Raw genomic sequence first — 21,568 nt, 5'->3', positions numbered from 1 at the left:
TGCCCCGGTCCAAACGGCACTTTTTTTTTTTTTAAGATTATTTATTTATTTGAAAGTCAGAGTTATACAGAGAGGCAGAGAGAGAGAGAGAGAGAGAGAGAGAGGTCTTCCAGCCGCTGGTTCACCCCCCAGCTGGCCGCAACAGCCGGAGCTGTGCCGATCTGAAGCCGGGATCCAGGAGCCTCCTCCGGGTCTCCCACGGGGGCAGGGACCCAAGGACTTGGCCCGTCTTCCGCTGCTTTCCCAGGCCACAGCAGGGAGCTGGATGGGAAGCGGAGCAGCCGGGACTCGAATTCCAGCGCCCACATGGGAGGCCAGCACTGCACATGGCGGCTTTCCCCGCTGCGCCGCGGCGCCGGCCCCCACACCGCACTCGCTCTGGTGCGCCTAGGCCTGGGGCCAGCGTGAGCCGTCGCCCCGACAGGCGAGGCTACAAGCTGTGCACCCTACAGCAAGCGCACGCCGGGGCCAGCCCGCCGTGCAAGCCGGCTAACCACTGCTTCTGGTCTGGAACCCCGTGTGACACCGGTTCAAGCCCCGGCTGCTCCGCTTCCAACCCAGCTCCTGCTGCTGCACCTGGGAGGCAGCAGAGGGCGGCCTGAGTGCTGGGCCCTGTACCACGTGGGAGACCCGGATGGAGCTCCTGGCTCTGGCCTCAGCCTGGCACAGCCCTGGCCGTGGTGGGCATTTGGGGAGTGAAGGGAGTGAACCAGTGGGTGGAAGACCTCCCTCCCCCTCTCTCTGCATTTCAAATAAACAGATATACTTTACTTTTTTTAAATATTTATTTATTTATTATTTGAAAGAGTTACAGAGAAGCAGAGGCAGAGAGGAGGGGGAGAGAGAGAGAGAGAGAATCTTCCATCTGCCGTTTCACTCCCGGATGGCTGCAACCGCCAGAGCCGAGCTGATCCGAAGCCGGGAGCCAGGAGCTCCTGCAGGGCCCAAGCCCTCGGGCGTCTTCCACTGCTCTCCCAGGTGCACTAGCAGGGAGCTGGTTCGGAGGTGGAGCAGCCGGGACTGGAGCCGGTGCCCACGTGGGAGGCGGCAGTGCGGGCCGTGGCTGTACCTGCCGCACCGCAGCACCGCCCCCAATATACTTTACAAAAAGGACACGGTGTCTCTGGGCTCCAGCCCAACGTGGAGATGCACAGTTTTTTCATCACCACTTCTAGACGACCCCGGAGGGCATCATCTCGCCTGTTTCTGTACGGAGACACGGATCTGTGACTTCCACTTCCCGCGGAGTTTCCGCATTTCCCCCCAGATATCCTGCGTGGAAGGCCGCGGCCCCTGCCCGCGTGGTCCTGGAACAGAACCAGCGCTGCTGCCTTGTCCTAGGCCAGTGTGCACTGAGGGGGGTCCCGAGACACCCCCACGCCATGCCCGGGTCTGCACCTGGCTTGTGAGGGAGGGCGGGGCCTGCCCTCCTGCTGGGGCGGAGCCGCAGTGTCCAGTGTCCGGAGCCGCCGACAAAGGGTGCAGAGGGGGCCTGTGCACCCGCGGGGAGCGGTGGCCGGCGGAGGACGCGCTCACGTGACCCCAGCGGCCCCGTCTGAGGCTCTGCACGCCCGCCTCGGCAGGAGCGGCGTTGGGCACCCTGTGTCCCCTGTTATTACAGCAGAGCTAGCTGGGTGCCGTCTGCCACGCAAGAGCCGGGGCCACCTCGGGGGAGGCAGGGCCTGCAGCCCCGCCACTGCCTCCCAGGCCACCCAGGGAAGCTACAGACTCCCGTAGCCTGGGCACCACCCAGGCCTCTGCGTGCCGGCCGTGACTGCCACTCCCGACCGGCTCTGTGCATCCGGCGGCAGGGAAGGGAGCTGGGGCGTCAGGGCCCGCGCCGGCCCCTCAGCTGGGCCGCAGCCCGCCCAGCCCACAGCCTCCCCGTCTTGTCCCCATGGGAGTCCCTGGGGCGGAAGAGACAGGATCTGTGGTGTCCTGCCAGGCCAGCCTGAGGCTGGAGGCGGGGGCAGGCAGGGGCGGGGGGGGGGGCAGGAGCGGCGGGGGGGGGGGCCTGGCCAGGCACCCACGTTGGGCTTTGGAAACCGTCCAGCCCCACAGGCAGCACCGGCTCAGGGAGCGCCGGCCTGGGCCCCTTCGGCTCTGCTGGGCCCCACCCAGCTGCGGCACCCCCACGGCTCCACCTCCCGCAGGTGGGCCGATCCGCCGTGGTCCAGGGGCCCGGGCGGCCCCTCCGGCTGCCCCCACCACCCCGTCCTGACCGCCACGTCCCTGCCCACCCCTCCTGGTTGGGGCTGGGGTCTGACAAGCGCGCCCCTCGTACTCTGGACGCAGCCACAGCCGGCGGCTCTCCCAGGTCCTGCACACGCTGGTGGTCACCGTGGCCTCCCCCGCGGCAGAGTGCGTCTCCACCACAAGCCCGTCCCAGCTGCCTCTGCGCACACACACGCTCAGCACAGAATGTCCCCTGCACGCACAGGCACGTGTGCATCCTCACACAATGCACACGCATGCGCACACGCATGCACGACACTCAACACAGGTGTGCACGCGTGCGCGCAAGGCAGACACATGCACCAGGTGTGAGGGGCAGAGCTCTGCTGGAGACCCAGCCACTGCCCCGCCCTTCCACCCGCTGAGGAGGGGGCGCCGCCGTAGCCCGGAGACCGGGGGACCCCGACGCCTCCGCCAGCTCCCGCCCACAGTGACCTCACCTGCTCCCAAGCCCGGGGCCCGGGAGCTATAATCCTCTTAGTGCCGCCACAGGTGCTTCCTGACAAGTCCTGGGCCGGGTGCCCTGGGCGTCGGGACAGCAGCCACGCCGGGGCTCAGGGGGTCACCCCCGGGGCTCTCATGGCACCTGGGCCCCCGTGTCAGGAGGTGGCCAGGCCAGCCTCAGCTGCAGTGACCAGAGGCCCCACTTGCTGGGGGTGGCATCCGTCATGCTGACCCCAAAGCTGCAGAAACGGCTCTGCTGGGGCCAAGGCTCCTGGTGGCACAGGGGCCTCATCCAAGTGGCCTTGAGCTCATGCAGTCGCCGGCTGGCAGAATCCCGGCAAAGCCAGGCAGCCCCGGGAGCACCTGTGTGCACCCCAGATCCTCCCCAGGAACACCTGTGTGCACCCCAGACTCCCAGGGGCACCTGTGTGTACCCCAGACACACCCCAGGAACACCTGTGTGCACCCCAGACTCCCAGGGACACCTGTGTGCACCCCCAGACTCCCAGGGGCACCTGTGTGCACCCCCAGACACACCCCAGGAACACCTGTGTGCACCCCAGACACACCCCAGGAACACCTGTGTGCACCCCAGATCCTCCCCAGGAACACCTGTGTGCACCCCAGACTCCCAGGGGCACCTGTGTGTACCCCAGACACACCCCAGGAACACCTGTGTGCACCCCAGACTCCCAGGGACACCTGTGTGCACCCCCAGACTCCCAGGGGCACCTGTGTGCACCCCCAGACACACCCCAGGAACACCTGTGTGCACCCCAGACACACCCCAGGAACACCTGTGTGCACCCCCAGACTCCCAGGAACGCCTGTGTGCACCCCAGACTCCCAGGGGCACCTGTGTGTACCCCAGATCCTCCCCAGGAACACCTGTGTGCACCCCAGACTCCCAGGGGCACCTGTGTGCACCCCCAGACTCCCAGGGGCACCTGTGTGCACCCCCAGACTCTCAGGAACACCTGTGTGCACCCCAGACACACCCCAGGAACACCTGTGTGCACCCCAGACACACCCCAGGAACACCTGTGTGCACCCCCAGACTCCCAGGAACACCTGTGTGCACCCCAGACTCCCAGGGGCACCTGTGTGTACCCCAGATCCTCCCCAGGAACACCTGTGTGCACCCCAGACTCCCAGGGGCACCTGTGTGCACCCCCAGGCTCCCAGGAACACCTGTGTGCACCCCAGACTCCCAGGGGCACCTGTGTGCACCCCAGACACACCCCAGGAACACCTGTGTGCACCCCAGACTCCCAGGGACACCTGTGTGTACCCCAGACTCCCAGGGACACCTGTGTGCACCCCCAGACTCCCAGGGGCACCTGTGTGCACCCCAGACTCCCAGGGACACCTGTGTGCACCCCAGACACACCCCAGGAACACCTGTGTGCACCCCAGACTCCCAGGGGCACCTGTGTGCACCCCAGACACACCCCAGGAACACCTGTGTGCACCCCAGACTCCCAGGGGCACCTGTGTGTACCCCAGACACACCCCAGGAACACCTGTGTGCACCCCAGACTCCCGGGGCACCTTGTGCACTGCACCCACACACACTGGGCTCTGGGGGCCTCGGCCCTTCTGAACACGCCCTGACCCCGGCTCGTGCTGGGTTCACGCTCCCGCAGGCACCCCACGAGGGCCCCGAGTCCCGGGTCCGCACAGTGCGTCCTGACCTTTCCAGCCGAGGCTGAGGGTGCTGGGCCAGGTGCCAGCTCTGCAAACATGTGGATCCGGGGATGACGCAAGGGGCAGGGGGCCAGGACGGCTGCTGGCTCCGGGCCGCCGTCCCTGCGCGGTACATATGCGGGCGGCCGCGGCCTCGCTCCGTCCCGGGAAGGAGCCGACTGCGGAGATGCAGCCCCTGCTCCTCAGCCTCCTCTGGAGCCTGGCCTGGGCCCTGCAGGACCAGCGCCAGGTGCCCGTGCAGCCCGCCTTCCGGCCTGAGCAGGTGGCACCCAGGGGCTCCCAGGGGGAGGGCGGGGCGGGCAGTCCAGGTCCCGAGGACCCTGTCACACCCCCAGTGCCCCGGGCACTCCCACGCCGACACCCACGACACTGCCCAGGGAGGCGGCACGCCCCGTTTCACACAAACATACTAAGGGTCCAGACCCCCCGGCCGCTGAGGCCTGGACCCTCGTCCCTCAGCCTCTGGCCACCTGGGACCCCCTCAGCCACCCCGGCCCCGAGGGCTGAGCCTAGAGTCCCAACCTGGGGACCGGAGCCTCCGCCACCTCCACTCCCTGCGTGGGCAACTGCCCGCCTCGGGGAGGGGCCGCTGCCCAGAGCACAGCTGCAGACCAGGTGGGGTGTGCACACGGGAGGGCTGCCCCCGCCCGCGGTTAGCAGGAGGCCTGCGGCCCGCAGGTGGAGGGGCGCTGGCACACCATCAAGCTCGGCGCCACCGACCGCGCGGCCATAGAAGAAGGCGGCTCCTACCGGTGCTACATGTCCAGTATCAGACTCCTGGAGAATGGGGACCTGAAGGTCACCTACTTCCACAGGTGAGGCCTGGCCCCTGCCCGGGGCGGCTGCCCGGCCCCCAGCCCAGCCCAGCCGCACACACACTGCCCCCGCACGCCTCCCACGGGGAGCGCCCACAGCCCCGCCGCCCCGGCCCCGCCCCTCACTTGCCTGCTTCCCTCCCAGACAGGACGGCAGGTGCGTGGAGGACTTCTACATCGCGGAGAAGACGGACAGCCCGGGCCGCTACACCTTCGAGTGTGAGTGCATGGGCCGGCGCGTCCTCCCCGGCGGCTCAGACAGGCCGCTGGCTGCTGGCTGTGGCTGTGGGCAGTTCCAGAGCGGGGTGGGGGGGGGGGCAGGAAGGCTGACACAGCTCAGACCTGGCAGCCACGCTCTCTGAAACCCAAAACCCCGGAGCAGGGACCCCCCCCCCCCGCAAACCGTGGGGGCCCCCCAGCTGGGCCCCCGCCCTGCCTGAGGTGGGGGGGCGAGCCTTGGGAGGTGGCAGGACAGGGCTGCGGGGGTGCTCCTCGCCCCCAGGCTCCACCCACAGCTGGCCCTGAGCTCTGGCAGGCAACAAGACACCCGCTGTCCCCTCTTGACCAAGACCCAGGAAGCCAGAGGGGCGCAGCGCCCTGCACAGAGCCGGGGTCTGGCGCCCTGGGCCGAGCGGGAGGGGGACCCGGGGCTGAGCCGGCCAGGGGAGGCGCCGGGCTGTGGCTCCCAAGCGGTGCCACGGGCTCTTCCCCACGGTCCGTCCTAGACGAAGGCAAGAACTATCTCACGTTCGTGGCCGCGTCTGACGACTTCGTCATCATGGACCTGGAGAACCACAGTGACAGGGGCCAGCTCATCGTGGCCGAACTCCACAGTGGGTGTCGGCCCCCCGGCCCCCCAGCACGGTGCAGGGAGGGAGGGGGCGGCAGGGGCTCAGGCTCTCCCCAGCCCGGGACACCCCAGCGGGCCGCAGGCTGCCCCGGCCTCACCCGTGACCGCCCCGGGGGCTGCAGGTCGGGCGCCCTGGGCCGGGGAGCTGGGGCAGGAAGCGTACAGGAAGCACACGCAGAGCCGGGGCATCCGCCCGGACGACGTGGTGGACCTCTCTGTGGACCGTAAGCCGGAGCTGGGGAGCCCCGGTGCTGGGCGGCTGGGCAGGATGAGGGCTGTCGGGTCCTGTGGAGCTGGGTGGGCGGCTGTGGGTGCGGGCAGGGGGCAGGGGGCGGGGGCAGGCCAGGGCTCCCACGTGACCAGGCCTCCTCTGTGACAGCGGCGAGATGCAGCCCCTCTGAGCCGTAGGTGAGTGTTCGCCGGCTGCCCCCATTCCCGCTGCACCCGGTCCCCCCCCCCGGCGGGATTCAGAGCAGCCGTGCGGGCCCAGGGGCACCCCTGCTCTGCCCGGACGCGGGGCGGGGCTCTTGCGCAGGGGCTGCTCTCCTGGGAGCCCTGCCCAGGACCCCGGGAAGGGCCCCGGCTCCCCCCCCACTGCCTTCCTGCAGCACGCATGCCCTCGCCCAGCTCCAGCCCTGGGTGCCCCCCCCCCGGGACAGGCTGCCCCCCACACCTGTGTGCTGGCCTCCCCCGGGGGAGCAGCAGGGGTGAGGAGCACGAACCCCATCACTCCCGCCTCTCCAGAGCTGGGGGCGGGGGCAGCCAGGTCCTCCCGTGCCTCCCCCAGGAGTCGGGGGTCAGGGACTCTGAGCCCTTGGCCGCCGGTGTCAGGGCTCTGGGTGCACGGCCGAGGCCGGCTGGGGGCAGAGTGAGGGAAAGCCCCGGGAGCCCTGCCCGGGAGCCGAGTGCTCCTGCCACCCGCGGCCGTCCTGCTGGGCTGGAGACTGGAACCCGGCCTGTGGCTTCCCCAGGTCCTGCCCGCTGCCACCCAGAGCCCGCGTTTCCGAGCCTCCACCTCTGCATCCCTTGCCCCACACCCGCCCCCCCTGCAATAAACCGATTCTGCATCCACCTTGTGGCCGTCTTGTCTGCACTGGGGTGGGGGGCTTGTGGGTCAGGGGAGGGGCCTCAGGAGGGCGGGAGGGACAGGGCGAGGGGAGAGCTCCTGTGTCATCCAGAAACCGAACCTCGGCCGACACCAGCCCGGCCACTGGGACGGGGGCTGGGGAGACCCCAGAGCAGAACCCGAGCTCCGCAGGGGCCACCAGGGCCTACCCACGGCTGCCCCGCCCACAGCTGCCCCGCCCACGGCTGCCCCGCCCACATCTGCCCCGCCCACGGCTGCCCTGTCCAGCAGGTACACGTGGCTGCCAGCAGCAGGTGGAGCAGCCAGGGGCAGCCTGCGCCCAGAGCTGAGCCAGTGCAGGGGTGCGGCCTCCCTGGGCCCCCGGGGACAGTCCTGGGGTGCAGAGTGCTCCGTCGGCCACCTGTCCCCTCCCCAAAGCTTGGGCACAGCCTGGCTCGGCCTGCGTGGCCGCGTCCACCATGGGCTCACGCCACGGGGGTGGCCCCAGTCCCCCGACTCCCAGCTGGAGTCACGGTGTCACGGTCAGCAGGGTGAGGCAGGCCTCCCCTCCCCGCACAGCCACTGAGCTCCCAGGACTGGGAGCAGCTGCCCAGGGCCCATCTGAGGGCCTGAGGCTCAGGCCACCCGGGTGGCCGTGCTGCCCATGTGCCCTAGGCACGGGTCTCCAGCAGGGTCTTCCCGGCCTCAGTCCCAGCCGCCCGGGCAGTCCAAGCAGGACGGGTGTGCGGGAAGCTGCCCTCGGCCCCAGCAGGCCCCGGGGTGGGCGTGGGAGAGGCCGGGCCTCGGGGGTTTGTGTGCCTGGGGCCTGCTCACGCCCTGGAAGACTGGCCGGTGACTCCCCACCCGGCCCTGCGCCAGGCCCACACGAGCGGGTAGCAGGCCCTGGGCTGCTGTGAGAGACATCGGGACAGAGGGGAGGCGGCACCAGCTCCCCGCCCCGTCACCCTCGAACCTCGTCACGCTGGGGCCCGTGGAGCCACCTCCCCTGCCCCCTGCTCCGTCCTCCCCCAGGGTGGCCGCCCCCATCCTGGGCCAGGCATGCAAAGTGGCCCAAATGCCCGGTCCTCCACACCCCGCAGGGTGGCCGCAGGGCTGCTGGGACAGCAGGGTGGGCCAGGACAGCTGGCCGCTGGGGGCCCTCAGAGGAGGGGAGGCTGGGAGGGGCCTGCCCTTGGCGCCTGGAGTCACGGCCTGGGGAGAGCCCTGTCCCTGCTGCTGGCCCTTGGCCTGGGCAGCCGGGGTAGATGGGCAGAGGGCGAGAGTCGCGGGGCCGTCAGGGACGCGGTGCGGCCCAGCCTGACCCTGCCGGGGCTCCGGGGCTGAGCTGCGCCAGGGGCCCGGCTGCTCTCCCACGGCCGGCAGGGGGCGTGGCTGACCCCGGAGCCCCTCCACCCTCTCCTGGGCCATCACGCTCCGTGTAGGGGCATGGGGGGCAGGGGGCAGGAGGGGGGTCCCAGGGCTCGGCAGGTGCGGGACAGGCCAGCCTCCCCCTGCCCTGCAGCGGCGTGGCTCACCTCGCAGCGGGCGGCCAGCCAGGCAGACCCCACACTCACAGGCACACACACACGTACACACCCACACACAGCGGGACGCAGTGCAGCCCACGACCCTCCCTGACCCCACTCAGCTGCACCCCCCCACAGGTCAGCACCCCCTGCAGGCTGACCCTGGGCTGGCCCGGCCCCCTGGTCACCATGGGAACCGGGTCTGTGAGTTCAGCAAGTCAGAGGGAGGCCTACGGCTCTGCCCACCAGGCCACCCGCCCTCTGCCGTCCTGGTGTGTGGGCACGGCCAGGGATGCCGTGGCGGGGGCGGGGCTCGCCACGCCCGGGGTCCCCACACGCAGAAACGCATGCCCTGGCCGGGAGGGCGTCTTTATTTCCCCCTTTACAGACGGCACCGTGCTTCTGCGAGCATCCCTCCCCTCTACTCCCCACCTGCGCGAGAGACCACGGCGGCCCTGGCCCTGGGGGGGGCTCTGCAGGGGTGGGCGGGGGGGTGCAGCCGTCCTGCCCCTGGGGGAGGGGACTCTGCAGGGGGTGGGCGGGGGGGTGCAGCCGTCCTGCCCCTGGGGGAGGGGACTCTGCAGGGGGTGGGCGGGGGGGCGCCGCCGTCCAGCCCCTGGCCTTGGGCGGGAGGGGGCTCTGCAGGGGGTGGGCGGGGGTGGGGTGCCACCATCCTGCCCCTGGGGAGGGGGCTCTGCAGGGGTGGGCGGGAGGGTGCTGCCATCCTGCCCCTGGCCCTGGGGGGGGCTCTGCAGGGGGTGGGCGGGGGGCGCCATCATCCTGCCCCTGGCCTTGGGGGGAGGGGGCTCTGCAGGGGGTGGGTGGGGGTGGGGCGCCGTCCTGCTCCTGGGGGGGCTCTGCAGGGGGTTGGGGGGGTGCCGCCGTCCTGTCCCGGGGGGCGGGGCTCTGCAGGGCGTCTCGGGCCGCCCTCACCAGTCGCGCCTGGGGTGCTGGGCCACCTTCACATAGTGGACCTGCGGGGGCGGGTTGAAGGTGGTGTCCCAGCCGTACTCGGGGGACAGCAGCTTGGTGGGCTTGTGCAGGAAGAAGTGCTTGTTGAGGTGCCGCTCGTAGGTGCTGTTGAGGCCGCGGCCCCGGTCCTGCACCACGCCCTTCAGGTAGGCCTCCACCAGGTCCAGCAGGCGCTGCGGCGTGCCGCCCACCAGGGCGCCGTCGTAGTAGAAGTCGCCCTGCCCGAAGGGGATGTAGGCGGCGGCGCGGGGCCGGCGCTCGTACGGGAAGTTCCTGGTGCGGCGGAAGTACCACCAGCCGTGCAGCTGCGCCACCAGCGCGCCCAGCGCCTCCACCCCCACGTGGGCCCGGAACTGCTGGTCGGCCGTGACGCTGAACAGGAAGGGCACCTCGCGCGCGATGCGGCCCACGATGTGCGCGCCCAGGCTCTGCATGCGCCGCAGGTGCTGGTCCCCCCCCCAGTGGCCCTGGCTCAGCTCCAGCGCGCACACCGAGCGCAGGGGGCCCAGCTGCAGCTCCGGCAGCTGCCCCAGGCCGTCGCTCATCACGTAGAAGATCACGCGGTGGCCGGCCATGAAGTGCGCGTCCGCCAGCCGCAGGAACAGCTGCAGGGGCTGGTCCTCGAACCTGGGGGCCCCCGGCGGGCGGGGTCAGGCAGGAGGGCGCCGGGAGGGGCGAGGCCGGGGGCGGGGCAGGGACTCCCGGGAGGCTGGGGAAGCCTGGGGGTGCGCACTCTCACCCCCTCCCCCGCACACACGGGGGCGCGCGCGGCCGGCAGCACCCACCTGCCCGGAGCAAACACGGCCAAGCCCACCGTGAGGTTGCGCCCTCGGTAGAACTTCTCCAGGACCGGCCTGTTGAAGGTGCCCTCCCACACCACGGGAGCCAGCCAGTCGGTGGTGGTGACCACGTCGGGACGCTTCCTGCAGAGCGGCCGGGGAGCGGACTGGGCCGGGCGGGGCTCAGACCCCGCCCCCCCGCAGCCCTGCCCAGCCTCGCACAGGCCGCCCCGCCCCCGACGTTTATCCCACAGATCAGTGCACACTGGGATGCTGTGGGTCAGGAACTGAGACAGCCGCTACCCCAGCCAGCGTGGGGGCAGGGCTCCCCCGGGAGGGGCCTCCACAGAGACCGCCCCCTGCGGCAGAGCCAGGAGCCGTCAGCCGAGCCGCCCGTCCCAACAGCCCCAGGTCTGCACCCCCGGGACACCCCCTGCACAGCCGCACCTCGGCCGCCGCCGCCGCTCCCTGTTCCCGCAAACCGAGCGGGTGCATCGGGCCTCACCATGGTTCAAACCAGTCCGAGAGCCGCAGTTCTTCCCGGTGGTGACTCCTGGGACAGAGCGGGCTGGGTTATGCCAGGATGCCCCTCCGCACGCATTCAGCCAGGCCCCGAGCAGCCGCGGGCGCTGGGTGGAGACGGCGCCAAAGCCACCATCCCACGAGCGACAGTGCCCCCGCGGCAGTGCCGTGTGCAGTGACTGAGGGCAGCTAGCGGGGGGGGGGGGGGGCCTCCAGGGAGGGGCTGGACCCAGGCAGAACAGTGAGGAGGAGCTCGGGCGTTGGGAGGAAGGGTTTTGTGAAAATGGAAAGCAGGGTTGGGTGCAGCGGTTGTGCCTGTCACGCAGGACGCCGTGCGGGCGCTGGTTCAAGCCCCAGCTGCGCCACTTCTAACCCAGCTCTCTGCTAATGCCTGGGAGAGCACTGGAAGGTGGTCCAAATGCTTGGGCCTGCACCCACACGGGAGACCCGGATGGAGCTCCTGGCTCCTGGCTTCAGCCTGGTCCAGTCCTGGCTGTTCCAAGCATTTGGGGAGTGAGCCAGCAGACGGAAGACCTCTCTCTCCCTCTCTCTCTCTCCCCCGGCCCAGCTCGGGTTTGATTGGCTAAGCCTTGCCCTCTCTGAATCTGTCTGGGTTTGATGGGTTCTGTCTCTCTCTCTCCAGTCCCTCCCACCCCCCGATTCAAATACATTAAAAATACATGACTAGAGTCTTCAACTTAAAGGGTCCAAACCTGATGAGCCAAAAAGCACTGAATACCCAACCCACAGGGCACCAGCATTTACCCCAGACCCCTCACTGTGCTCAGAACCCTGGCAGCTGCCAAGCTGGGCCCAGAGGCCACACACAGCCTGCAAGGAGGAAGGGCCGGCCGATGCACTGGGCCCCCTGACCTGGACTGGTGCTCAGGGAAGGGCTTGTCAGGACAACCACCTGATAGACCCAGCTGTGTCTGTGTCTGTGTCTGTCTGTGTCTGTGTCTGTCTGTGTTTGTCTGTGTCTGTGTCTGTGTGTGTCTGTCTGTGTCTGTGTCTGTCTGTGTCTGTCTGTCTGTGTCTGTGTGTGTCTGTCTGTGTCTGTGTCTGTCTGTGTGTGTCTGTGTCTGTCTATGTCTGTGTCTGTGTGTGTCTGTCTGTGTCTGTGTCTGTCTGTGTCTGTCTGTGTCTGTGTCTGTGTGTGTCTGTCTGTGTCTGTGTCTGTCTGTGTCTGTGTCTGTCTGTGTCTGTGTGTGTCTGTCTGTGTCTGTGTCTGTCTATGTCTGTGTCTGTGTGTGTCTGTCTGTGTCTGTGTCTGTCTGTCTGTGTCTGTGTCTGTCTGTGTCTGTCTGTGTCTGTGTCTGTCTGTGTCTGTGTGTGTCTGTCTGTGTGTGTCGTGTCTGTCTGTGTGTCTCTGTCTGTGTCTGTCTGTGTGTCTCTGTGTGTGTCTGTGTCTGTCTGTCTGTGTCTGTGTCTGTGTCTGTCTGTGTGTCTGTGTCTGTGTCTGTGTCTGTGTGTCTGTGTCTGTGTCTGTCTGTGTCTGTCTGGGTCTGTCTGTATGTGTCTGTGTCTCTGTGTCTGTGTCCATGTCTGTCTGTCTCTGTGTGTGTCTGTGTGTGTCTGTGTCTGTGTCTGTCTGTCTGTGTCCGTGTCTGTCCGCGTCCGTGCTGTGTCTGTCTGTGTCTGTGTCTGTCTGTGTGTGTCTGTGTCTGTGTGTGTCTGTCTGTGTGTGTCTGTGTCTGCCTGTCTGTGTCTGTGTGTGTCTGTGTCTGTCTGTCTGTGTCTGTGTGTGTCTGTGTGTGTCTGTCTGTGTCTGTCTGTGTCTGTGTGTGTCTGTGTGTGTCTGTGTGTGTCTGTCTGTGTCTGTGTCTGTCTGTGTCTGTCTGTGTCCGTGTCTGTCTGTCTGTGTCTGTGTGTGTCTGTCTGTGTGTGTCTGTCTGTCTGTGTCTGTGTGTCTCTGTGTCTGTGTGTGTCTGTGTCTGTGTCCGTGTCTGTCTGTGTCCGTGTCTGTCTGTGTCTGTGTGTGTCTGTCTGTGTCTGTCTGTCTGTGTCTGTGTGTGTCTGTGTCTGTGTCTGTCTGTGTCTGTCTGTCTGTCTGTGTCCGTGTCTGTCCGTGTCCGCGTCCGTGCTGTGTCTCTGTCTGCACTCGGGTCCGGATCGCTGGGTTACCTGAGGCAGCGCTGGGCCAGCAGCAGCGCGAGGACCAGAGCCGCCAGCAGCAGCGCCCTCCTCCTGGAGTTCATGTCCTGGGGGAGGAGGGCGGGACGTGCAGTGACACCTGGACTCGGGGCACCACCCTGAGGGCTTTGCTTCTGGAGGGTTCTGCCAAGGGGGGTGCGAAGTCTCTGCGGGTCAGGACGAGTGCCCCCCAACCCTTGCCCGGAGCTTCCAGAGTGGGGAGTGGGGGTGCAGCAAGGTCTCCCCGGAACTCGGGGGTCAGGACCGGGACCCAGGGCCAAGTTAGGGGCCGGGGGGCCCACCCTCCACTGCTCAGCGCCTCCCTCCCATCGCCTGCGGGCAGCTGCTCCTGTAGGGGTCTCGCTCTCCAAGCCCACCCCCTCCATGTGCCCATCACCCCATAAGCCAGCACATCCACCAGCTTCTCCCGTGGCCTCCTGCATGGCTTCGTCTCCGTGGCCATCCCACAGCCTGGTGCCGCCTCTGTCCGCCCCTCTGAGGTCAAGGTCAGGGTCCGGTCCCCCAGAGGTTGGACCTCAAGCTGCCTGTCAGAGTGCCCTCACCTGGCAGTAGGGGGCGCCGAGAGCCGGCGGCCGAAGTCCACGCAGACCAGCGCCTGCGCCTTCTCCTGGGGTCCCCACCGGGCTGTGGGCCAGCGCCCAGGACTCTGCCGTTGGTGATGTCACCAGACCCTTTGATGATGCAAGCGTCAGGTTCTGTGTGCGACCAGACGCAGGATGGCCCAGGGCCGCGCCAGCGCCAGCGTAAAACAGCTCTGGGCTCCCCGTCCTGGCCGGGCTCCCTGCCGGCTCGCCCGGCCCTGTGCGCCTGTGAGCTGGCTTCTGTCCAGCACCCCCAGACTGCGAACTCCCCTGTCTGTAACCGGGACAAACACATTTGGCCTTTTCACACTGGGGAGGGGCGCTAGGGCCCCACCCCAGCCAGCAACATGGGGTCCCCCCTCCAGCGACGTGAGGACGAGGTACGGGGACACACCGGCCTCATGGTCCCTCCACCGTGGCGCAGGTCTCCATGACATCTGCGGCAGCACCCTGCTGAGCCAGGTCCTGTGGCCACACGTGCCCCCGGGGTCACCGCCAGGCCCGGGGTGCACCGCACGGGCACATGCGGGACACGGGCTCACACGGGGTACCTGCTCACGTGGGGCACGGGCACACGCAGGACACGGGCACACACAGGACAGGGGCACACACGGGACACGGACAGGCTCACACGGGGCACCGGCTCACGCGGGGCACCAGCTCATGCGGGGCACGGGCGCACGCAGGGCATGGGCACACGCGGGGCACGGGCTCACGCAGGGCACGGGCACACATGGGACATGGGCTCACGCAGGGCACGGGCACACATGGGACATGGGCTCACGCAGGGCACGGGCACACGCGGGGCACGGGCACACGCGGGGCACGGGCTCACACGGGACACGGGCTCACGCGGGGCATGGGCTCACGCAGGGCACGGGCACACGCGGGGCACGGGCACACGCGGGGCACGGGCTCACGCAGGGCACGGGCACACATGGGACACGGGCTCACGCAGGGCATGGGCACACGCGGGGCACGGGCACACGCGGGGCACGGGCACACGCGGGGCACGGGCTCATGCAGGACACGGGCACACACGGGACACGGGCTCACGTGGGGCACCAATTCACGCGGGGCGGGGCTAATGCGGGGCGGGCCTCACCGCAGGGGGGAGTCACGGGCTCTTGCCACAGGCTTCCAGCAAGGCTGAGGCTGGTCCTGCCCCCCCCCATGGAGCCTCCCTGGCCCCGCCCCCGCGTCTCCCTGACCCTGCCCCCCCCCCGCGACCCCGACCCGGACCCCCCCCCCCGCGTCTCCCTGGCCCCGCCCCCGCGTCTCCTTGGCTCCGCCCCCCGCGACCCTGACCCGGACCCCCCCCCACGTCTCCCTGGCCCCGCCCCCAGCGACCCTGACCCGGACCTCCCCCCGCGTCTCCCTGGCCCCGCCCCCCGCGACCCTGACCCGGACCCCCCCCCCCCCGCCGCGTCTCCCTGACTCCGCCCCCGTCTCCCTGACCCCGCCCCCGCTCTGAACTCCGGGACCTGCAGTGTCTCTCTCTCGTGCTGGGTCTTTGCGTTTCCACTTCTGCCACGCGCGCGCCGCCCGGCTCTCCCGGGCCACCCCGGTGGGCAGCCCCACGTTAGCTGCCGCCGTCTGGCCTCCCCCGGGCCCCGCTGACGGCGGCATGGACACGCCGTGGACACCGCAGGCCTGTCGGTCGGTCGGTCAGGGCCGTGGGCTGAGCAGGTGGACCAAAGGTGCCCGTGTTTCTGACTTGGTCTGGAATCGCCCCTGTGCAGAACGGGTCTCTGGGAGAACCGCGTGGGTGTCGGTTGCCTTGTGTACCAGAATAAACTTTGGTTCCGTCCCCCGCCGAGGTCCTGGGACCTGGTGTTGGCCTCTGGCGCCCCCTGCTGGCCGGAAGGCAGCAGCGACGACCTTGTCCACGCGTCCAGGGGCCGTGAGGAGCGCAGGGCAGCCCCACGCTGCCACCTGCTGGCCCCGCACCCTCAGCACCTCACAGGTCCGGCCAGGAGCCCGGGCCTGCAGGTGCACTAAGGCAGAGAGCAAGCGTCCCTCACCTGTGGGAGCCCCGGGGAGGGCACCTCCAAGGCGCCGGGGGGCAGCAGGGGGTCACCAGGGCTGGTCCCTCCCACCTGCAACTCACGCCCATCATCCACCCATCGCCCATTCACTGACTCGGCACTTCACTGAGGCTGGCCACCGACGGGACAGGTGGACTCAGGGGGCCCTGCGCAGGCCCCCACTCCTCAGTCCAGGGTGGAGGCGGATTTAAACAAGGGAGTGAACATCTCTAGGGGTTCCCCAAACCAAGGGACTGTGGTAGGCGGGGCACCCTGGACTCTTCGGCCAGAGAGGCAGAGGGGTGGCCACCTGCGCCCAGAGCCCGTGTGCTGTGACTGTCGCCGGACCCAGTGCATGGGTCTGCCTCGCCTCTGCCCCGAGGGTGAGCTCCCGTTCGAGCCGGAGCCCCACGGTGCTGGAGGTGAGTGGTGACTGGATCCCGGGTCGGCAGGAGCGGGGGACGTGGCGACAGAGTGGGTCCTGCCCGGTGACCTTCAGTGGACATCAGTCAGGTCTGAGCAGGACAGGACAGACCCACGGGACAGGTGAGGCCGGCCCTTCCTGCCAGGGCCATCCCAGCTCCTCCGGGGGGCACAGGGCAGGTCACGCGGCCGAGAGGAAGCAGGCGAGGCCGGCTGGGGAGGGCCAGGCCACACCGGCCACCACCCTCTCGTCCCCGACACACCGACCTGCAGCAGCGCGCTGTTCTGAGCCCGTGCGCCTGCCCAGCCGCCGCTGGGAGGAGCCGTGTCTGCGCCCGCTCCCCATCCTGCCGGTGTGGCCGCTGGGAGCAGGCGCTCCCCCGACTCAGCCGGCGCTGAGCGCTGGCCCTGCACTCCAGAAGCAACGTCGCCCGACGCCCCGGCCGCGCCGCGGTTACACAGACCTCAGCTGCAGGGCCGCGCACAGCAGGGGCGGCCGACGACCCCGTGAGCCCTGGGCTCAGCTGCCCGCTGACCCCGCCACTTCCTGCTGCTCAGAGCTCGGCTGTGAAGAGGGGCCCCAGGGCTGCAGGGCTGGGGGTCCCCAGTCAGGCGCCCACAGGCCTACCCCAGCTCCTGCCTCCATGCCCACCCCCGCTTTGAGGAAGTCCCCTGCCCACTGCCGCCCGCCAGGGTCCTCAGCCAGGAAGCGGATAGGCAGGGACCAGGCCCACATCCACTGACCCCACATCTGTGTCCCTGGCCTCGCATCCCTGGGGTTTGCTTCCCCAGCTTCCAGACCCTCATCCCAAATTAGGTTGGACACCCTAGCCGGGCCCGACTTGTGCCCCAAACACCTCGAACAGGAGCCCCGAGACCAGGCCGGGCCGGACGCCGACGTGCTGGGAGCTGTCACCCCACCTTGGGGAGCCAAGGTCGGGGCACCCACAGTTCCAGGGCCTGCCGAGGGAGGGCTTGCGTCCAGAGGCCGGCGGTCACAGGCCCCCGTCCTGACACAGCTCCCCGGATGTGCAGGCGAACCCCCGCACCAGCTCCTGGACAGGTTGTGGGCAGCCGGCGGCGGCCGCGGGGGCCCTTGGCTGCACTCCCAGGGCGCACAGGATGTGCGGATGGCCGCAGGGTGGCCGCCCACGGTGCCGGAGAACGCCGAGCGGGGGTATAAGGGCGGCTGTGGGCAGGGATGCCCGGGGACATGATGGCGCTGCTCCTGCTCCTGCTCCTGCTGGGGCCGGGGCCGGGGCCGGGGCCCAGCTTCACGTCTGCGCAGATCCTGAACCCACAGGCCATCGTGCAGAGGAACTACAACATGGCCAGGGTGGGCAGCGCGGGCTCCAGGCGCCGATCTGCGTGTCCAGGCAGCTTTGCCATGAGGCGAGCCCCTCTCTGCTCCCTCACAAGGGAGGACAGAGCCTGGGGAGGGGTCCCGGGCCAGGGGGGCAGAGCCTGGGGAGGGGTCCCGGCCCAGGGGGGCAGAGCCTGGGGAGGGGTCCCGGCCCGGGGGGCAGAGCCTGGGGAGGGGTCCTGGCCAGGGGGGCAGAGCCTGGGGAGGGTCCCGGCCCGGGAGGACGGCTGTGGGTGCCAGGGGCCCCACCCACCCACTGGCCCCGGCCCCGGCCCCCAGGTGGCGGGGACCTGGTACTCCATCTCCATGGCCTCGGACAACCTGACCTGGGTGCAGGAGCAGGGGGACCTGCGCCTGTTTGTGCGACGGATCGAATACCTGGGCAACGGCAGCCTCAAGTTCAACTTCCGCTTCAGGTGCGCAAGGGCGGCCGGCCCGACGACCCTGCACGGCTGCCCCCACAGACCCCCCCACAGACCCCCCCAGATCCCCACGGACCTCACAGACCCCACAGATCCCTGCAGACCCCCACAGATCCCCACAGACCCCCCCCCAGACCCCACAGACCCCCCTACAGACCCCACAGATCCCCACGGACCTCACAGACCCCCACGGACCTCACAGACCCCACAGACCCCCACAGACCTCACAGACCCCCCCACAGACCCCCACGGACCTCACAGACCCCACAGACACCCATAGATCCCTGCAGACCCCCACAGACCCCCACAGACCCCACAGACCCCCACAGACTCCACAGACCCCCCCACAGACCCCCCCACAGACTCCACAGACCCCCCACAGACCCCACAGACCCCACAGACCCCCCTACAGACCCCACAGATCCCCCACGGACCTCACAGACCCCCACGGACCTCACAGACCCCCACGGACCCCCACAGACTCCCCCACAGACCCCCCTACAGACCCCCACAGACCCCACAGACCCCACAGACCCCCCTACAGACCCCACAGATCCCCACGGACCTCACAGACCCCCACGGACCTCACAGACCCCCACGGACCCCCACAGACTCCCCCACAGACCCCCCTACAGACCCCCACAGACCCCACAGACCCCCCATGGATCCCCACAGACCCCCACAGACCCCCATGGACCTCACAGACCCCACAGACCCCCATAGATCCCCACAGACCCCCACGGACCCCCACGGACCTCACAGACCCCCCATGGACCCCCACAGACCCCCACAGATCCCCACAGACCTCACAGACCCCCCCACGGACCCCCACAGATCCCCATAGATCCCCACAGACCCCCACAGACCCTCCCCCCATAACCCTCCACAGACACACCCCTGCACAGCTGCCCCCCCACAGACCCTCCCCAGAATCCCCCATAGACACCCCCACAGACGGCCCCTCCCTGGGGCCACCAGTGCAGACGAGGGGGCTGGTGGCTCTCCCACCCCTGGGCTGAGCTGTCCCGAGCCCCCCCCCCACGCTGCTCCCAGGGTGCAGGGCGAGTGCGTGATCGTGGCCGTGGTCTGCGAGAGAACCGAGAAGAACGGCGAGTTCTCCATCGCCTGTGAGTGGAGCCGGCTCTGGCTGCGGCTCCGGCACCCCCCCCCCCCGCCCCGCCGGCAGCCCAGGGGCTTGGCCACTTCCTGGTGACTTCAGGGACCCCCTGGCCCCTTGACCCTGAAGCGAGAGGCCCCAGCCTAGCACCAACCCCACGAGGGGAGCTGGGATGAGAGGGCACGGGGAGGGCCGTGGGGACTCCGGATGGGGGCGGGGCGGGGGCGATGCCCCTTGGGGGTCTCCGGGCACTGCTGAGCCGCATCTGCACCCAGACCAGGGCCAAAACAAGCTGCAGGTGGTGGAGACGGACTACAGGCTGTTCATCATCTTCTACCTGCACAACACCCGGGCCGACAGGGAGACCCAGGTGCTGGCGCTCTACGGTGGGTGCTCGGCCCCCACGCACAGGGTGCGCGGGGGCTGCGGCGGCTCCACGTGGCCCCTCCTCTGTCCCCAGGTGCGCTGGGGCTGCGGCGGCTCCACGTGGCCCCTCCTCTGTCCCCAGGTGCGCGGGGGCTGCGGCGGCTCCACGTGGCCCCTCCTCTGTCCCCAGGGCGCAACCCAGAGATGAGCTCCGCCTTCCTGAACAGGTTTGAGCAAGCCTGCAGGAGATACGGGCTGAGCTCCCGGGCCATCATCCACCTGACCAGCCAAGGTGGGGCTCACAGTCACGGAGCGGGGCTGGAGGGGACGGCAGGGGCCTGTGGCTGGGGACAGGGTGGGGCTGGGGCTGGAGAGGGGCAGTGGGGGGCCCAGGGCTAGGAGGGGACAGCGATGGGGGGGTCTGGGGCTGGAGGGATGGCAGGGGTCTGGGGCTGGGGTAACAGTGGGGGCCCAGGGCTAGAGGGGGACTGCGGGGGGCCGGGGGCTGGGAGGGGACAGTGGGAGGTCTGGGACTGGGGAGGACAGCAGGGGGCCTGTGGCTGAGGGGACAGGGTGGGTCTGGGGCTGGAGAGGGACAGTGGGGGCTCTGGTGCTGGGGGGACAGCAGGGGGCCTGGGTCTGGGGGAGACAGTGGGGGGCCTGGGTCTGGGGGAGACAGCAGGGGGCCTGGGGCTGAGGCGGACAGCAGGGGTCCAGGGCCAGGAGACCCCCCCAGGCCCCATCTGAAGCCCTCCTGCCTCCCCAGATCAATGCTTCTACAATCGGTAGAGGAGCCGGCCGGCCGCCGACCTGGTACAAGGGCTTCCTTTAGCCGGGGCCGGGTGGCGCTGGGGGAAACCAGGCTATGTGGGGACGGCTGAGGTCCCTGCCGAAGGCCTGGGGACCCTTCTTGAAGCCCCTCCCTCTCATCTGCTACAGGGGTAGCAGAAAGAAAGCGCTTGGTGCAAATGGGTCCACCAGGGTCCACTGCGGGGGGCGGTCAGCCCTGCGGGCGTCCAGGCTGTGGTGTGGCCTGGACAGCACGGCTTTGTTCTCTCGCAGCCCCGAGCCCAGGTCACCCAGGGCCGCTCGCCCGCCCCTCCTCAGGGGAGGAGCCTTCGGCCTCTTCCAGCTGCCGAGACCGCGGCGCCCCCAGTGCCTCCCCTCTGCAGAGACCCCGTGTCTACGTGGGGTCCCCCTGTGCCGGGTGCCAGGGCCGCCCTCCAGGCCCCAGCCCCTTGCCCTGCAGACACTGGGGAGCGGGGAGAGGACGGGCTGCCGGGTGGGGGCTGGGCGGGCCGGGCCGGGAGAGGGCAGAAGCTGAGCCCCGGGGGGATCCCGCACCCCACGGGCCCTGGGGGTGGAAGGTGGTGACTGGCGGTTATCAGGGAAAGCCCCACGCAGTGGACAGCAGCTCTGCCGAGGCCACCAAAGACAACACGGCCGTGGCCGCACGTGAGCGGCCGAACAAGCCACAGTCATGTGTGCTGGGAACACCACACGAAGGGGTCTCGGGATGATGCAGAGGGCAAAAGCTGACCCCCGGTCTGTGCCGTGACCCTGACCCCCGGTGTGTGCTGTGACCCTGACCCCTGGTGTGTGCTGAGACCCCCCAGTCTATGCCGTGACCCTAACCCCTGGTGTGTGCTGAGACCCCCAGTCTATGCCCTGACCCTGACCCCTGGTCTGTGCTGTGACCCCCAGTCTATGCCATGACTTTGACCCCCGGTCTGTGCCGTGACCCCCGGTCTGTGCCGCGACCCCCTTGTCAGGCTCCCGGACACAGCGGCAGACATGGGGCACAGCCAGCGACGGGGTCCGGGGCAGCGACAGGAGGGTCCTGTGGTGGGGGGACAGACGTTTGGGGTCTGGACTGCGGTGGGTCACGGCCCTGCGTGTGTGACAGGAACACACGGAACTGGAGGCACTCACACATGCACACGCACGCTCACACATGCGCACGCACGCTCACACATGCACACAACACACACACGATGCACACGTGCTCACTCAGCTACACACACGCATGCTCACACGCACGCAGCACTCACACACACGCACGCTCACGCGTGCTCACACACACAAACTCACACGCCAGCACACACCCCTGGTGCAGGTGAGGCGGAGAATCCAGCGCAGGGCAGCTGTGGCACCGGGTGCACCCCCGTCCCAGAGAGGCCACTTCCGCCCGGGGCCGCG

The 21,568-nt window shown here is 69.1% G+C and overlaps 3 protein-coding genes across 4 annotated transcripts; 2 read left to right on the top strand and 1 right to left on the bottom strand.

Annotated features, from left to right (window-relative positions):
* The first annotated feature begins 4,481 nt into the window (after nt 1-4,481).
* Nucleotides 4,482-7,123, top strand: LOC138847589 (major urinary protein 20-like). Its single transcript, XM_070066767.1, has 7 exons — nt 4,482-4,648; nt 5,065-5,201; nt 5,347-5,420; nt 5,927-6,034; nt 6,174-6,275; nt 6,431-6,459; nt 7,023-7,123. Exons 1-6 carry the CDS (start codon nt 4,502-4,504, stop codon nt 6,457-6,459), a joined length of 597 nt encoding a protein of 198 aa, XP_069922868.1. The 5' UTR covers nt 4,482-4,501; the 3' UTR covers nt 7,023-7,123.
* A 2,317-nt stretch (nt 7,124-9,440) lies between these two features.
* On the bottom strand, nt 9,441-14,177 carry GLT6D1 (glycosyltransferase 6 domain containing 1). 2 transcript variants are annotated; one of them, XM_070066763.1, is made up of 6 exons: nt 14,046-14,177; nt 13,613-13,925; nt 13,041-13,193; nt 10,900-10,947; nt 10,401-10,538; nt 9,441-10,242 (listed from the first exon to the last, which is right to left on the bottom strand). In XM_070066763.1, the coding sequence occupies exons 3-6, from the start codon at nt 13,112-13,114 to the stop codon at nt 9,573-9,575; spliced, it is 930 nt and encodes a 309-aa protein (XP_069922864.1). In that variant the 5' UTR covers nt 13,115-13,193; nt 13,613-13,925; nt 14,046-14,177; the 3' UTR covers nt 9,441-9,572. The 2 variants fall into 2 exon arrangements, with proteins under 2 accessions (XP_069922864.1, XP_069922863.1); XM_070066762.1 differs by having other exon boundaries at nt 9,443-10,242; nt 13,041-13,117; nt 14,046-14,175.
* Nucleotides 14,178-17,317: 3,140 nt separating this feature from the next.
* Nucleotides 17,318-20,158, top strand: LOC138846228 (epididymal-specific lipocalin-9-like). Its single transcript, XM_070061471.1, has 6 exons — nt 17,318-17,437; nt 17,744-17,880; nt 18,940-19,013; nt 19,279-19,473; nt 19,512-19,661; nt 20,136-20,158. Exons 1-6 carry the CDS (start codon nt 17,318-17,320, stop codon nt 20,156-20,158), a joined length of 699 nt encoding a protein of 232 aa, XP_069917572.1.
* Nucleotides 20,159-21,568: the final 1,410 nt, after the last annotated feature.

This window comes from Oryctolagus cuniculus, chromosome 1, assembly GCF_964237555.1.
Source record: "Oryctolagus cuniculus chromosome 1, mOryCun1.1, whole genome shotgun sequence".
In the NCBI taxonomy this organism is placed as follows: Eukaryota; Metazoa; Chordata; class Mammalia; order Lagomorpha; family Leporidae; genus Oryctolagus; species Oryctolagus cuniculus.
This window is presented reverse-complemented; position numbering and strand designations above follow the sequence as displayed.

Bases quoted from the DNA above. Each gene is read 5' to 3' on its own strand.
- LOC138847589 (XM_070066767.1), top strand. From the start codon at position 4,502: ATGCGGGCGGCCGCGGCCTCGCTCCGTCCCGGGAAGGAGCCGACTGCG. The intron at 5,421-5,926 runs GTGAGTGCATGG...GGTCCGTCCTAG, and splicing joins GGGCCGCTACACCTTCGAGT to ACGAAGGCAAGAACTATCTC. The intron at 6,035-6,173 runs GTGGGTGTCGGC...CGGGGGCTGCAG, and splicing joins CATCGTGGCCGAACTCCACA to GTCGGGCGCCCTGGGCCGGG.
- GLT6D1 (XM_070066763.1), bottom strand. From the start codon at position 13,114: ATGAACTCCAGGAGGAGGGCGCTGCTGCTGGCGGCTCTGGTCCTCGCG. The intron at 10,539-10,899 runs GTGAGGCCCGAT...GCCGCTCTGCAG, and splicing joins TCGGACTGGTTTGAACCATG to GAAGCGTCCCGACGTGGTCA. The intron at 10,243-10,400 runs GTGGGTGCTGCC...GGGGGCCCCCAG, and splicing joins GCCGTGTTTGCTCCGGGCAG to GTTCGAGGACCAGCCCCTGC.
- LOC138846228 (XM_070061471.1), top strand. From the start codon at position 17,318: ATGGCGCTGCTCCTGCTCCTGCTCCTGCTGGGGCCGGGGCCGGGGCCG. The intron at 17,881-18,939 runs GTGCGCAAGGGC...CGCTGCTCCCAG, and splicing joins AAGTTCAACTTCCGCTTCAG to GGTGCAGGGCGAGTGCGTGA. The intron at 19,014-19,278 runs GTGAGTGGAGCC...ATCTGCACCCAG, and splicing joins CGGCGAGTTCTCCATCGCCT to ACCAGGGCCAAAACAAGCTG.